The 15,259-nt window shown below is 46.2% G+C and overlaps 2 protein-coding genes across 3 annotated transcripts in view; both read left to right on the top strand.

Annotated features, from left to right (window-relative positions):
- The window catches only part of gemin2 (gem (nuclear organelle) associated protein 2), a 4,647-nt gene extending 3,532 nt beyond the window's left edge, over positions 1–1,115 (top strand). For both annotated transcript variants that reach the window (XM_037541806.1, XM_017681850.1), the window contains exons 9-10: positions 624–682; positions 807–1,115. In XM_037541806.1, coding sequence (XP_037397703.1) covers positions 624–682; positions 807–843 — 96 coding nt within the window. In that variant the 3' untranslated portion in view covers positions 844–1,115. The remainder of the gene's footprint in view (positions 1–623; positions 683–806) is intronic.
- A 2,327-nt stretch (positions 1,116–3,442) lies between these two features.
- Positions 3,443–14,428, top strand: pnn (pinin, desmosome associated protein). The gene is made up of 9 exons (XM_017681849.2): positions 3,443–3,610; positions 5,287–5,358; positions 5,446–5,514; positions 6,941–7,016; positions 8,030–8,124; positions 9,000–9,075; positions 9,277–9,432; positions 10,114–10,252; positions 12,540–14,428. Exons 1-9 carry the CDS (start codon positions 3,498–3,500, stop codon positions 13,796–13,798), a joined length of 2,055 nt encoding a protein of 684 aa, XP_017537338.1. The 5' UTR covers positions 3,443–3,497; the 3' UTR covers positions 13,799–14,428.
- Positions 14,429–15,259: the final 831 nt, after the last annotated feature.

The raw sequence follows: 15,259 nt of genomic DNA, 5'->3' as shown, positions 1-15,259 counted from the left end.
CACAGGACGCTGCCCACGGGACGCTGCCCACGGGACGCTGCTGGCTGGATATTTTTCAGTCCAGCAGTGACACTGAGTTGTAGTACCTGCTCTGTGAGGGTCCATGGGGGTCCTGACCACTGAAGAACAGGGTAACAGAGTATCAGAGAAACAGATGGACTACAGTCTGTAACTGTAGAACTACAGAGTGCAGCTATACGGTCAGTGGAGCTGATAAAGTGGACAGTGAGGGTAGAAACGAGGAGGTTGTCATAATGTGACGCCTGATTGATGTGTGTGTGTGTGTGTGTGTGTGTGTGTGTGTGTGTGTGTGTGTGTGTGTGTGTGTGTGTGTGTGTGTGTACACGGTGGCAAAGATATATTTAAATATATGTATCCATAAGGGTCTGTTTCTTACTGTAACAGAGAGCAGTGGAAGAATTGAAAATGTCCATCATGTAAACAGACGCCTAATCGCTGCAGATTTATGGTCTATTTTAATTAAATTGAATGACTATATGATTTGTTTTTTTTCCAAACAAATAATCAACCAAGTAATTGAGTTTAATCCAGTTACCATGGCAACCCTACTGTGTATGTATGTATTATGTTTGTTTATTTTTATACACTTTGTTTTCTTCCAGGAGGACAAAGATGACGAGAGGCTGTCGGCGCTTAATTTGATGATCTGTATAGTTGCGAGGTAACCGACTCACTGATAACCTCGCAACATGCAGATTGTTTGTTTGTAAGCGTTATTATAAAACACTGATTATATCTGATGTTTTATTTTAATATAAACAGTTCTCTTTTTTTTTTTTTTGAAGGTATTTCGAGCAAAACGATTTGGCTGATAAAGAGTGAAGGAGCAGTCGGAGACGAGAGGAGAGCTTTCGTAACCGCCTTTGTTTTCTATGCACTGATCACTTTTACATCGCCTTGTCTGTAGATTTACGGCGCTCAGGATGCTCTGGAATTAGGAAAGCCTTTAATGGCACTTGCTGACCAGTTTCCTCAGAGAAGCGTCAACATCTTGGGACAGTTTAAGATTCGCCCACCATCGAAATGATGACCTTCACAACGTTACAGTGTAAAAGTACTGATGTGTACCAAAATAAACTCCCTTAACCCACGGATTATGTTTATTTATTCAGCTGCCATTTAGCCATGCGTTTGAATCTGTTTGTGGTTCACAGATGTAGATATACACGCACCGGCCACTTTATTAGGTACAGTAAAAGGTTGGACCCCCTTTTGCCTTCAGAACTGCCTTAATTGTTCATGGCAGACTTTCAACAAGGTGTTGGAAACGTTCCTCAGAGATTCTGGTCCATATTGACGTGACAGCATCACTCAGTAGCTGCAGATTTGTCGGCTGAACGTCTATCATGTGAATCTCCCGTTCCACCACATCCCAGAGGCGCTCTATTGGGTTGAGATCTGGTGACTGGAGGCCGCTGGAGTTCAGTGAACTCACTGTCATGTTCAAGAAACCAGTTTGAGATGATATGAGCTTTGTGACATGGTGCATTATCCTGCTGGAAGTAGCCATCAGAAGATGGGTCTACTGTGGTCATAAAGGGACGGACATGGTCAGCAACAATACTCAGGTAGGCTGCGGCATTTAAACGATGCTCAATTGGTACTAAGGGGCACAAAGTGTGCCAAGAAAATATCCCCCACCCCATCACACCACCACCACCACCAGCCTGAGCCGCTGATACAACGCAGGATGGATCCATGCTTTCATGTTGTTTTACGCCAAATTCTGACCCGACCATCCGAATGTCGCAGCTGAAATCGAGACTGTGTCGTGTAGATACTCCAGACACTTTATTAGGTCCACCTGCCTTGTATCTACATGCACAGTCCATTTTATCAGCACTGTGCAAAAGTCGGAGACCACCTTTCCGTTTTTTTCATTTCCAGTCAAAACCCTAACAACCACCTGGAACAGCTGGTCGGCACCAAAACTGCCCCCATGAGATAAACAGCACTGAAAGCTTTGATCTCTGAGAGAGAGGAGAAGATCAAGCTGCTTCAGATCTGAAAACATCCACAGGTGTTTCTGTCCATCCTTCCACTGTGAGAAGACCACTCAGCGCCGTGGGTCTGAAAGGATGTGTAGCTGATCAAGAAGAACCTCGCTGAGAAAAGGAGACGGACGATGGACTGACCACCCCAGAGTCCAGACCTCAGCACCACTGATTGGGTTTGATCATCAACCAGGTTCTCAGACTGAGCTTTGGAGGCGTGTCTGCAGGTTCTTTGAGGAGCTGAAAGTGAAGCTCCTGAGAAGAACGGAAGCTGGAATGAAGGGAGAAAGACTCACTGAACACAGCTGAGAGTAGAGTGACCTGCTGAGGCTTCTGTGAGACTTTTCTGCCGCTGAAAATTGAAACTTGATGAACGATGAACGATGTAATTGCTGTTGTGAAGAGTAAATAGGTAACAGAAAGGCGGTCTCTGAGTTGCTCGCTGCTCTGTGTGGTAAAATAAACAAGCTGTGTGTACTTTAATAAAGTGGGCGTAATATTGTTATAAGACCTCATGTATGACTGGACGGTTAAACCATGAGCGCCTTCAGTTCCTCACGCTTGTCAGCACGACATGCACATGAACTGCGTCGTGCACCCTTACAAAGTGGTTCCAAAAGGCTCCTTTCGCAAAGAGCATGGCTCTACTTAGAACCATGAACACTCAGAGAACCCCTAGCGTTGTGAAATGGCTCTTCAGAATGAAGGAGAATGTGTTGTATATGGTTCTGTAGGGCATCAAAAAGGGTTCTACTGCTGTCAGCATGTCAAGCTTGGAACAATAGAAGAACCCTGCTGTGTAGAACCATGTACAGTGTATAATTTCACCATGCAGAAAACTATTAAAGCATGGTTTAATGGTTCTAGATAGATTTCTTGGTGCTCTACAGAGCATTTTCCTTTGCTAAGGATTACTTAACCTATGGAGGCCTTCTGGTGACGTGCCTTATTAACGCGTGGGAACGAGATCCTAACGCGTGGCCACGACTTAGCAAGGCGTGGGAAGGACTTAACCACCTAATTCCCGCGCCTCACTAAGTCGTGGACACGCATTATTCTTATGTATACAGTATGTCCCCAGCAGGGCTCCAGCTATTTGAGGCGTGTAGTCACAGAAGACCAGTGGGTTCAAAGGGTCAAGCGGGGAAATACGTTGAATGTACATATGAACATTTTACGTCGTTTCTAGTTCCATAAAAACGCTTCCTGCGCGTTTAAACATTAAAATACAGAACTCGTGCCGACTTTTATCGCCACGTAACAAAATTCATTTGTCGGTTTTTTTTTTCCTGCAACACGTTTGAAATGGCGTTCGTTTGACCCGCCCCGAGGACGTCGCAACGTCGAGCGCTTATTGGCTAGCGTCGCCTTCAAGGGTGACGTGCCGGTCAACGTCGACACCCATTGGCCGACGTCCACGTCAATCAAGAGCACGGCGGGTTCTTCCGCAGCTGCGAGCGGCGGGCGTGCTAGCTTAGCGACATGGCGGTGGCGGTGCGGACCCTGCAGGACCAGCTGGAGAAAGCGAAGGAGAGCCTGAAGAGCGTGGACGAGAACATACGGAAACTAACCGGCCGAGACCCGAACGAGCTACGGTAACGCTGCGGCTGCGGGGCGACGGTTTCTACCGTGAATGTAGCCGCGGAGCTAAAGGCGCTCCTGTGCTGTTAGCTTAGCTGCTAAAAGGGGCTGAGGTAGCCCAGCTAGCCTGAAAGGTGAACTCCACCGACTTTTAAAATTTCCTTTACATAAGTAAGTGGAGAGACTCGTGGTTCGGTGGGTGATATTCAGTTCTATATATACTTGGTGACCGAGTCAGAACTGTTCGCAGGGCTGCTGATAGGAACCAGACGTCCGCCTTTAAAAGCTCCCTCACAGGAAGCTGTTAAGTTACGTGAAGTGGTTGTGAGCTCCCTGCCTGACGACCGAGACGCTGGTTTATGGATGTTTTGAGGCCTAAAATCCGCCCACGGTGGAAGGGATACACGCAGGGCGTTGCGAGACCCAAAAAACCCTCCTATTTTCCATCATCGGTGTCCCATATTAACACTCGTGCGGGTTCACTGGTGGCTCTGTGTAGCGAATAAAGCGGCAGTGTGTGTGTCGTAGCCGCACATGGCGACCCCTGGTTCCCATGTTAAAGGCGTCTGTACAGTGTAGATGCCGTTCTGGAGCCTAAAGGTGGTTTAAAACCATGGGGTATATGTATAGAAGTGTGGACACACATGGAGTCTGTGAGTAAAATAGCATCAAAATTAACGAAGTAAACGAAGCGTTTCACGTAGAAACCAGTCCAGGAGCCAGTTGTTCAGGAACTGTGAAATACGGGTGGAGTTCCCCTTTAAGCCTAGCGCACTCGTGTTCTGACTAGCGCGCTTCGCGAGCGGGGAGAGCGCCTTCCTCCTACGGTAGTGGTGTGTTAGTGGTTCTCCAAGCGCCCCGCAGAACCTCCACGCGGTCCACCTTTCTGTGTTCTTTCCTGACTCTCTTATGAGCTCGGATAAAAGGGCGCCTCGAGAGCCGCTGAGCTGGGCTAACAGTCCCCTGCCGTAGACCGTGCCCGTCTGCCTGCATTGGCCAGCCAGCCGCTCATGTACCGAGTTGAAGGGAAATTCCACCAAGTTTTCAAAATTTCTGCGAAGTTCAGTGTTTGGGGTGTAAACGGAATGATTCAGTGTGGTTTTCATTAACATTAATCACCCCCCCCATTTAGGAGAGGAAATGGCTATTTAGAACCAAAAGTTCTATACAGAACCATTTGCATGCCTAAACGGTTCATTCTATGGGGAAATTGTTCTGTATAGCGCTGAAAGGGTTCTGGTGTTCTTACAAGCTTTGAGCAAGACACCCGACCCCCAACTGGTCCCGGGCGCTGTGGATAGGGCTGCCCACTGCTCCGGGCAAGTGTGCTCACTGCCCCCTAGTGTGTGTGTGTGTCACTGCATGGATGGGGATAAATGCAGAGGTCTAATTCTGCCTGGTGGTTCTGAATAATTGAATAATTAAATTAATAATAATAATAAATCTTGAATAATTGGTTATTATTTAGCTGAAATGCTGTTAGTGACCTGAGGGCTGGGTGAGAGAAGTGAAACCAGCCTCATCCTGAATGAGGACCTGGAGGTTTTTGTCTCATCAATATTTCTAAACGCTCTTTTATGTCACTTGAGGCTCTTATTGAATCCCATATGCATCAAAACAGTAAATAATTGCCCAGCTTGGCAGGCTGAGGTGTGTGTACCATGTTTTAAAGCCCATCCTTCTCTTCCAGACCCGGTCAGACCAGGCGTTTGTCCGTCACAGGCCCAGGTGGAGGTAGAGGGCGAGGCATCAATCTACTGAGGTAAATCTTTATTCTGCTGTCTTTGTCAGAATGTGCTCTCATTCATGGTCTGTGGTGAAATTTCAGTGAGCTGATCTTGTTTTCAAGGCGTGGACTCTCCGATGGAGGTGGAGGACCCCCAGCCAAACAGAGGGACATCGAAGGGGCGCTCTTGAGGTAAATGAGTTGGAGCTCTGCGCAAAGCTGCCAGCAACATGGACCAATTGACTAGAACAGGGTCCCTGTCGTGGAAAACGAATGGCCCTCATTATCTTTGAATAAGGGAGTTTAATGTATGTAAATGTTGTTAATATTTTATAATATTAATGTTAATATTTTACTCCTCGCTGTACATCTGGCACTTTCTGCACGCTGTATTGCACATTAGCACATCTGGGCACTTCGTTCCAGCTCCAGTATCTGGACATGTTTATTCAGTAGGGTCATTACCTGCCGTTACCTGCACCTGCGTGTAGTCGTTACTGCACTGCCCTTTTATCTCAGGATGGATCTCGTTGCAGGTTTTTTATATTTCTAGTTGTAGATTTGTCTGTGTAGATTTGTCTGTATCTTCTTTTTATGTTGTATCAGCCTTTTTATAGCTGTCCTGTGTGACTCTTACTGGGTGCTCAGTTTCCGTTGGGATCAGTAAAGTGTCTGGCTTCCCATCCGTCTGTCTGTCTGGCTTCCCATCCGTCTGTCTGTCTGGCTTCCCATCCGTCTGTCTGTCTGGCTTCCCATCCGTCTGTCTGTCTGGCTTCCCATCCGTCTGTCTGTCTGGCTTCCCATCCGTCTGTCTGTCTGGCTTCCCATCCGTCTGTCTGTCTGGCTTCCCATCCGTCTGTCTGTCTGGCTTCCCATCCGTCTGTCTGTCTGGCTTCCCATCCGTCTGTCTGTCTGGCTTCCCATCCGTCTGTCTGTCTGGCTTCCCATCCGTCTGTCTGTCTGGCTTCCCATCCGTCTGTCTGTCTGGCTTCCCATCCGTCTGTCTGTCTGGCTTCCCATCCGTCTGTCTGTCTGGCTTCCCATCCGTCTGTCTGTCTGGCTTCCCATCCGTCTGTCTGTCTGGCTTCCCATCCGTCTGTCTGTCTGGCTTCCCATCCGTCTGTCTGTCTGGCTTCCCATCCGTCTGTCTGTCTGGCTTCCCATCCGTCTGTCTGTCTGGCTTCCCATCCGTCTGTCTGTCTGGCTTCCCATCCGTCTGTCTGTCTGGCTTCCCATCCGTCTGTCTGTCTGGCTATCTGGCTTTCAATCCAACTGTCTTTCTATCTCTGTCTGTATCTATCTATCTATCTATCTGTCTGTCCATCTGTCTCTATCCATTTGTCTTGTCATCTATCTGGCTTTCCGTCTGTCTATCCATCCATCTGTCCTGTCGTCTGTCCGTCCATCTTTGTCCATCTGTCTCTGTCTATCCATTTGTCTGTCCATCTGTCTCTATTCGTCTGTCTGTCTGTTTCTGTCTATCCATCCATCCATCCATCCATCATGTGTCCGTCCGTCTCGGTCCGTCCGTCTCTGTCCGTCCGTCTGAATTCAGCCAGTGTAGGCTGTGGGCGTTTTCAGTGTAATGTGTTTATTCCGTTTTAAACGATGTCTGCAGGCTGGCGGGGGATCAGCGAGCCAGGAGAGATTCACGGCATGACAGCGACGCTGAGGATGATGACGATGTCAAAAAAGTAAGTAAACCATTCGCTTAAGCAATAAAGTCACTATTGCCACATAAACAATAAGTGTTGACTGTGATCAAAGCCGAGGCCTGTTAGCATAATTATAATTATGGGTGGGAAAAATGACTTTTTATTTATGGTGTTAAAATGATGCCAAACTAAATATTGCAATGTTGTGTATTGTGAAAATGTCTTGAGGCATTTTTTCCCCAGAGATCACCTGCCCCTTAATCATAATAAAAATAACAATTGCAAAATTAGTTATATTTATTTATTAACATAGCAGGGCTAAAAACGGGTCTTAATATTTATTATTGGGAATTTTTGTAGCTTTTTAGTTTTCGCCACATCGGACTGATGACCGGAATTTCAGGCCATTTTCGAGACTTCAGTCAGCAGTTGTTCCTCTTAATGGGTGGAATTTCTCACTGGGTCTCCACTTCGGTGTTCTCCTTGTTTTGGCTGAGTGCCGTAACGGCTGGTGTGGTGTTTTGAACAGGTGTGAATCGGCAATCAGGGGACTTAACAGCTACTAATGCAGCCTTTAGTGGCTCTAGCTTTGTTTTTATCTGGAAAGCAGCAGTTTTAGTTTTACTTTTGCTTTAATTTTAGTTCCTTTTATGACAAATATTTGGACAAAAGCTCCCAAATTGCATTGTCGTTTCTCCCTGCTGGAAGTTGCTGAGTCAGCACAGCAGTTAAAGGGGATCTGTTGCGCTTTTCCGGGGTTTCCCGTTTCTTTTGTGATGTGTAGCTTTCTGTGCATGTAAACGGTCTGAGTTCACACCATAGAGAGAAACTCTCTCCCACTTTTCTTCGCTGCCTGAAACGACCACTTTTAGACCACTTAGTCCTCATCTAGACCCCCTAGACCACCACTAAAAACATTACTAGTATTAGTTCCCTGTAGTAGCTCTTTTATTTTGTATTAGAAGTGAAGATTGTGCTGTTTTTTTGCTTCAGTAATACTTTATAACCCTAATGTGAACAGTTACGTTATTAAACCCTTCCTGTCTTTTCAGCCAGCGTTGCAGTCATCAGTAGTAGCTACCTCCAAAGAGCGAACGCGCCGAGATCTTATTCAAGATCAGACCATGGATGAGAAGGGCAAGCAAAGGTAGCGGCGCTGTCCGTGTATCTTTCGGTCGTTTTTCAGCTTTTGGTTCCGTTGCTGTCGGTGGAAAAAGTCAAAACAGCTTTGTTTCACAGTTGAATCAGAAAACCAAACGGTGGAATAAAGGGTGGCGTTTCACTGATTTACTAGCCGGGAATAGACGTGCGGAGTGCACGTTTGGTCTCGGAAGTTCTGAAATCAGGCCTGTCTGTCGGAGTTTCATGGAAACCACGACTCCCCTTCGCATGTGCGCGCGTCTCGCTGGCACACGGACAGATTAGACTCACGATTTTGGTTGTCTGTGTGTGTAAATGACAGTTAATCCAGGCTTTTCCAAACGGCACAACAGGACCTGAAGCCCAACGCGGTAAGAGTTCGGTTTAATGTAATGAAGGCGCTGGTTGTTGGTGCAGAGCTTGGAAGACTGAATGTCTTTCGGTCGTAATGAGTGTTGCTGAAGGAGACACAGGCGAGGCTACGAAATAACTCATACCACGTTAACGACATCAAACGACGTCGTCCCTTTACGGGGCGGCGCCCACGATGCAGCTCTGCGGAGTCCTGCCAAAATGCCAGCACTAGGCCCGTCAACACTCCTACCTGATGAGCTTCTGCGACCACACGTGCCCTCTGCTGTTTATTTCTGCTTCAGTTGATGGGAAAGAAATATTTGGATGAATAAAATACGATCCTTTATTCTCTTTTAAATTTATAATTACTTTGTGAAACTTTGCTTTTCTTTCGACAATAACGGAACCAAAAATGAGAACCGACCCTTTTCCCTGTTTTTCAATGCTTGTTTTTCTGTGACTCTCATGATGTTTTGGCAAGCTTGACGTTAAAGCTTACTGTCTTTTCTTCGCCTCTTCTACTCTCAGGAATCGGCGCATGTTTGGCCTGTTGATGGGAACGCTGCAGAAGTTTAAGCAGGAGTCTACTGTGTCCACAGAGAGGGTGGGTGTTGCCTCATCACTCGGCATTTTGTTTTGCCTACTTTGTTTTAATGTGGGAAGCATTAGTAGCTCTGAGAAATCAACCAGTAGAGTAGTTCCTAAGGATTTTTAAAGTCTTAACTGTAACTGACAGTCGGAGAACTCCCTGAACAGGGGAACTGAGTCCTTCTGTTTTATTTCAAATCTTTTTAAACCTTTCCAGTTGAAGAGACGGCAAGAAATCGAGCAGAAACTGGAAGTCCAGGCAGAACAAGAGCGCAAGAAGGTGGAGAGTGAGAGGCGCGAGCTGTTCGAGGAGAGACGTGCCAAACAGACAGAGCTGAGGCTTCTGGAGCATAAAGTGGAGCTGGCGCAGCTGGTAAGCATCTCAGGCACCTTCACATGGGCTGCAACCATCTGAAAAGGGGTTTCCACCGATTTAGTCAAATTTCGGAATAATTCAGAGGGTTTGGTGTGAAACGGTTCAGACGTCTTTACAGTGGTGGTGATGGGAACCAGGCGTCGCCATGACTACAACACAGATATACACACTTTATTTACCATCCAGATCCAGAGAACCTACACAAGTCTTCTGAGCTTATATGGAATGATGATGATGGAAAACAGTGGAAAATCTGGAATAATGAGTTTTCTTTGGGGACTATTTTGCCGCACAGCGCCCTGCATGTCTCCCTCCACCATGAATGGAGTTGAAGTTCTCTAAACTCTCATAAAACAGCGTCTCAGTCATCAGGCAGTGAATTCAGAACCAGCTCATGTAGGAACTTTCTGTAGGAGCTTTTAGAGGGACGTCTGGTTCCTATCACCACCACTGTTAAGCAGCCCTGACTAGGTTAGTTTATCCAGAACAGAGCGTTTCACACAAAACCGCTCAGAGCGACTCTGAACTTTCCTTCTGGGATTAATAAAGTGACCTATTTTATCTCTACAACTCGGCCATTTAATTATATAGAATTTCTTATAAATCGGTGGAGTTCCCCTTTAACTTTACCGTCAGGAGCTGGTTTAACCTTCTTTTGTGTTGCTGTGTCTGCTTCAGCAAGAAGAGTGGAATGCGCACAATGCCAAGATTATAAAGTTCATTCGAACCAAGACCAAACCACCCATCTTCTATCTGCCTGGTCGCATGTGCTCAGCCACCCAGAAGCTCCTGGAGGAGTCTCAGAAAAAAATGAACAGTAAGTGTTTTAACAGTTTTAACGAAGTTTTGCTGATAGTTTCGATTTTTTTTTTTATGGCTGTTCTGTTTTTGTCATGCCGATCATGTCAATCAGATGGAGTTAATTTGCGCAGATTAAAATGCGTGTTCACCGCTGCATTTGAGGAGATGCAGCGGTGTTTTTATCACGTCAGGCGTTTCTGCTCACTTATTCCGTTTGGTTCGTTTTCACTGATAAAGAACAACGTTTGGGCACTAATGAGAGCTCGACGTCCCCAGTGCCGACGGTCCGTGACTGAGGTGTCCTTGAGCAAGACACCTAACCCCCAACTGCTCCCCGGGTGCCGTGGATTGGGCTGCCCACCGCTCTGGGCAAGTGTGCTCACTGCCCCCTAGTGTGTGTGCTCACTAGTGTGTATGTGGTGTTTCACTTCACGGATGGGTTAAATGCGGCGGTGGAATTTCCCAGAGCTTACAGTATCATAAAGCATGTATCCGTAACTCCTGCGTCATGACGTGCATCGTGTCACCAGGTTATTGCCAATACAGCCTTAAAGTAAATGCATGCAAAACTAACTGTTCTGGCAAAGTACAAGCCTGAAGTTATTCAGCAAATTTGGCTATCCTCCTCCTTAATTGTGGGCTATATTTACTTGGTAGCCAACACCGATTGCACGGCGAGTCAGTACACTCAGACAAATGACTACAGTTACACACAGGTAATAATAGTAATAATAATAATAATAATAATCTTTATTTGTATAGCACCTTTCATACATACATGCAACTCAAAGTGCTTTACAGAATAAATAAAAAGAAAACAAAGATAAGCAAAACACATTAAAATAAATAAAGATAAAGGTAAACAAAATAAAATAATGAAATAAACTGAAAAAGATAAAATGAAAAAGATAGAACAGACAAAAGTTTCTTAACTAAAAGCAGATCTAAACAGCTGTACAGGGATGTAATGCCTCTTAGCTCCTCAGGAAGAGAGTTCCAAAGCTTTGGGCCATAGTGGCTAAAAGCACCCTCGCCAATCTTTAACCGGGTTTTAGGAATCACCAGTAGATTACTGTTTGAAGACCTGAGAGACCTGACAGGAACATATCTCACCATCATTTCACTGAGGTAAAGAGGAGCAAGACCATGAAGACATTTAAAAACCATCACCAGAACCTTAAAATCTATTCTAAAAGTATGTGTATGTTCTAAAAGGTATGTGTTCGTGTTCTTCACGAGCATAAAAATTTAAGCCAGAAACACATTCTGCCAGCATACGTGGTGCAGCAGTGTAATTAGATACATGCCTAGCCAGTAAATGACAGTGCTGCTCTCAACATGTTGGAGCACCAAGTTGGAAGTTAGACAGTTTTTTTTTTTTTAATTTTTATTTACGTGTATTTGCCTCAATCCAAAGCACCCAAGTCTTATTCTGCTGGTTGTGGCGTACTGTGACTGGAAAATGGTAAGTCGGCTTAAGTAACTGCAGTGAGGCGGTTTGTTTTCCATTCCTGGAACCTGAAAACTCAACACTGTAAAAAAAAGCATTGCAGAAACTTTGCTGGCTGGTAACAGATCTCGTGTCGGTCTTGCTGGCATTTGACTCGCTGCGAGGAAGAGCCAGCGCTGTCGGTTTGTTTTCTGGCCGGCGCCGCGGGTGACGCACCGGGACGCTGTGTGTGTGGTGGTTGTTGGCAGTACACCAGGGACGTCGACACTGTGGCATTGAAACCCCACCACCAACTAGTGCGATTGCAGAGTGACGCAGCAGTATAAAGACCCAGAACAGCACAGGACACCGGGCTAAAGAATCTACAGCATAGATTCGCCACAGAAGCATGAATTGGCCTTTAGAATCAATCCATTGATTTCCAGTTACTTGGAATCTGGTTTGATGCCAGAATGTCTGGAAATGAATGGCTTTAGTAGGAGCCATTGTTCCTCTCATTTTAATACAGGAGCTTTTTATACCCAAATAAAGGAGCTTAATGAAATGTGCAAAATATCCTCATGCAAACGTAGTTAAATCTTAAACTGCAGAATATGTACGTGTGTGTACAGTTCGGTTTAGATCCGGCTTTCTTCGTTTAATTGGGGGGAAAATGTGGAATTGGAGGCGAATGTTTCTAGATGGAGACGTTCTTTGCGTCGGCTTCTCTAATGTAGTCGTCCTCTGTGTTTGAGTGCGTTTGCGTCAGGGGAAAGATCCGATTTTTGTTTTGGGAACATTCTTTGCTCCTGTCCTTTGTTTTTAAGAGGTGTACGTGTTAAAGCTTTTGTTTATTTATTACATTTTTTTGCAGCTCTGTTTGAGGAGAGACGTGAAGCTTTTGCCGAGCATTTGAACAAGATGGAGGCTCGGCCGAGGCGTCAGCCCCAGCGGGCTGCAGAGAGGGGGACGGAGGACGGCGGGCGGGCTGAAGAGCCGAAGAAGGAAGATGGAGAGGAGGAGGGTAAGCAGAGAGTAAGGCTGACAGGTAACCGACACGATATAGAGATGGAGGAGGAGGATGAGGAAGAGGCAGGAGAAGAGGAAGGCGAGGAGAGGGAGGAGCGGGAGGAGGTTAGGGAGATGGAGATCGAGGGGGAGCAGCAGCAGCAGCAGAAGGAGGAGGAAGAGGAGGAAGTGAAGGTGAAAGAGGGGGAGGAGGGCAAGGCAGAAGGAGATGAGGAGGAACAGGAAGAAACGGGAGTAGTGGAGGAGAAAGAGCCTAAAGAGGTAGAGGAGATGATGGAGGTTACAGCAGAGGTGAAGGAGTCTGAAGGCCAGGCAGTGCAGAGCCAGCAGCAGGAGAAAAGTCCAGAAGTAGCAGTAGATGAGGTAGGTACTGATAATAGGGAGGAAGAGGAAGATGCAGGAAAGGGAGCTTGTCAGGAAAGTGTTGCCGAGTCCCAGGAAACCTCCGAAAACGTCATGGAAGTCCAGGCAGGGTCTGAAGAACCTCCAGTGGAAGCCTCTGAACCGTCTGCACCTTCTGCAACGGAGCCGTGCATCGCAGAGGCAGATGGTGCTCTGGAGTTCCTAAAGAGGCCAGAAGAAGAGGCTCCTTCTCAAGAAGACATCCCAGAGCCACCTGCCCAGCCTCAGGAACCCAAGGCGGGCCCTAAGGAGGCCGAGGAAGCAGAGGAAGAGGGCGAAGATTCCCGCGGCCGCAGCAAAGCCAGGCCCAAACAGAGTCAAAGCCGGAGCAGCTCCAGTTCCTCTAGCAGCTCCTCGTCCTCCTCCAGCTCCAGCGGCTCCAGCTCGTCCTCCAGCGGCTCCAGCAGCCGCAGCAGCTCCTCGGCCTCGTCTTCCTCGTCCTCCAGCTCGCGTAGCCGCGGCCGCGACAGGGACGGCGGTCACGCGAGGCGCCGCAGGAATTCGGACCGCGAGCGCAAGAAGAGCGGCGGCGAGAGGGGGCACAAGTCGTCCAAAAGCAGCGGCGGGCGAGAGGGCAAAGGGTCCAAGGACAAGAGCTCCAAATCGGACAGGAAAAGGAGCTCGGAGGGAAGCAGGTCAGGAAAGAGGTCGTCTCGTGGAGACCGGGACCGCAAGTCTGATAGAAAGGAAAAGAGGCGCTAGCTTGAAAGAGCATGTCTCTTTTTCTTTTTCCCCCTCTTCCAAAAATCGAGCCCAGTTCGGTTATATCAGCGGAGTTGTGTACGGTGGGGGAGGGCAGCGCGTGTTTGGGGGTAAAATTGCCTTAAACTGGCTTTTCCTGATTCCCAACAATCCTAAGTCTTTCTTAAAATTAAGTACAGTCTTTTTTATCATTATTATAAAAATTTGTCTTTTTTTTTTTCTTTTTTTTTTCTTTCTCTGGTCTCCTCTGCTTTCACTCAATTTTAAATTTTCTGCCGCCTCGTTTTAAGTAATGCTCCACGCTCAATGACGTTTCAGCCCCCTGGAATCTGTTTGACCTTCTCCTGGACTGACGGACGAGCTGGGACACGTCTCTAATACTGAACGTACATAATTTGGCTTCAGTATGGCCTGTGTGTCGCTGTTGTAGGGTAGTAAGTCTTTCTTTCCTCGTTTCCTTTTCTTGCGTAGTCGTGCAGTGCAGATGTACTTTTTAGCTTTCTGCAAATGCTGGACGTCCACTTGGGCAGGTAAAGTGGAACGGGCATGTTTTTGGAGAGAGCCGCAGACTTTTGGTATAAATGAAAATGAACATCACTTGGAGAGAATTCAATAAAAACGTGAATGAAATCCTTTCTCTCTTTTTTTTTTTTTTTTTTTTTTTTTTTTTTTTTTTTTTTTGGTTTAAAAATTGAATTGCAATACAAAAATAATACAACAAAGTATTTTGTCATCAATGCATAACAGACTAAGTGGGTTTGTCAGCGAGCGATGTGGTGGTGTGGTGATTTCAGTGTTTTTTGAGCGCAGTTAGACGTGTTTAATGGGGTTCACTGTAGATGTGGACGTCAAATATTGATTATAAATCACTGTTTGTATATTTTATAGCAGGGGCGCACAACTCTGGTCCTGGAGGCTCTGTGTCCAGCACTGTTGAGGTTTCCCTTCTTGCGCACCCATTAAACCTGCCAATTAACGGAAAAGCCTAATCAGGTGGTATTGAGCAGGTAAATCACAAACCTGTTTGACCCCAGCGCTCCAGGACCGGAGCTGTGCACCTCCGTTTTTCAGTGTAGTGCTGCTGGTTCATTATTTTTCATCTTTTCAACTTATCAAATTTCAGTAACATAAATATTATGACACACTGAAGTAGACGTTATATTTTTGCCATATTGGTGGTGGATGAAGTTCACAAACCACATACTTGAGTTAAAGTAGATACCCAAGGTAAAATATTCCTCCAGTAAAAGTAGAAGTTCCTCCTTTAGACCTCCACTGGAGTAAAAGTACTAAAGTATTTCCCTTCAAATGTACTTAAGTATAAAGTAAAAGTACTAAAAGAGTAATTCTGGCTCTGATGTCCTGTTATCATTTTTATAACCAGACTGGCTTCATGAACTCATTTCAGGTGAAAGTCCTCCAGCGTCTCTCTTGGTAAACCAGTCTTTTAATAGAACGTCA

Source organism: Pygocentrus nattereri, chromosome 10 (genome assembly GCF_015220715.1).
Source record: "Pygocentrus nattereri isolate fPygNat1 chromosome 10, fPygNat1.pri, whole genome shotgun sequence".
Classification (NCBI taxonomy): Eukaryota; Metazoa; Chordata; class Actinopteri; order Characiformes; family Serrasalmidae; genus Pygocentrus; species Pygocentrus nattereri.
This window is presented reverse-complemented; position numbering and strand designations above follow the sequence as displayed.

Bases quoted from the DNA above. Each gene is read 5' to 3' on its own strand.
- pnn (XM_017681849.2), top strand. From the start codon at position 3,498: ATGGCGGTGGCGGTGCGGACCCTGCAGGACCAGCTGGAGAAAGCGAAG. The intron at 7,017-8,029 runs GTAAGTAAACCA...CTGTCTTTTCAG, and splicing joins ATGATGACGATGTCAAAAAA to CCAGCGTTGCAGTCATCAGT. The intron at 10,253-12,539 runs GTAAGTGTTTTA...ATTTTTTTGCAG, and splicing joins GTCTCAGAAAAAAATGAACA to CTCTGTTTGAGGAGAGACGT.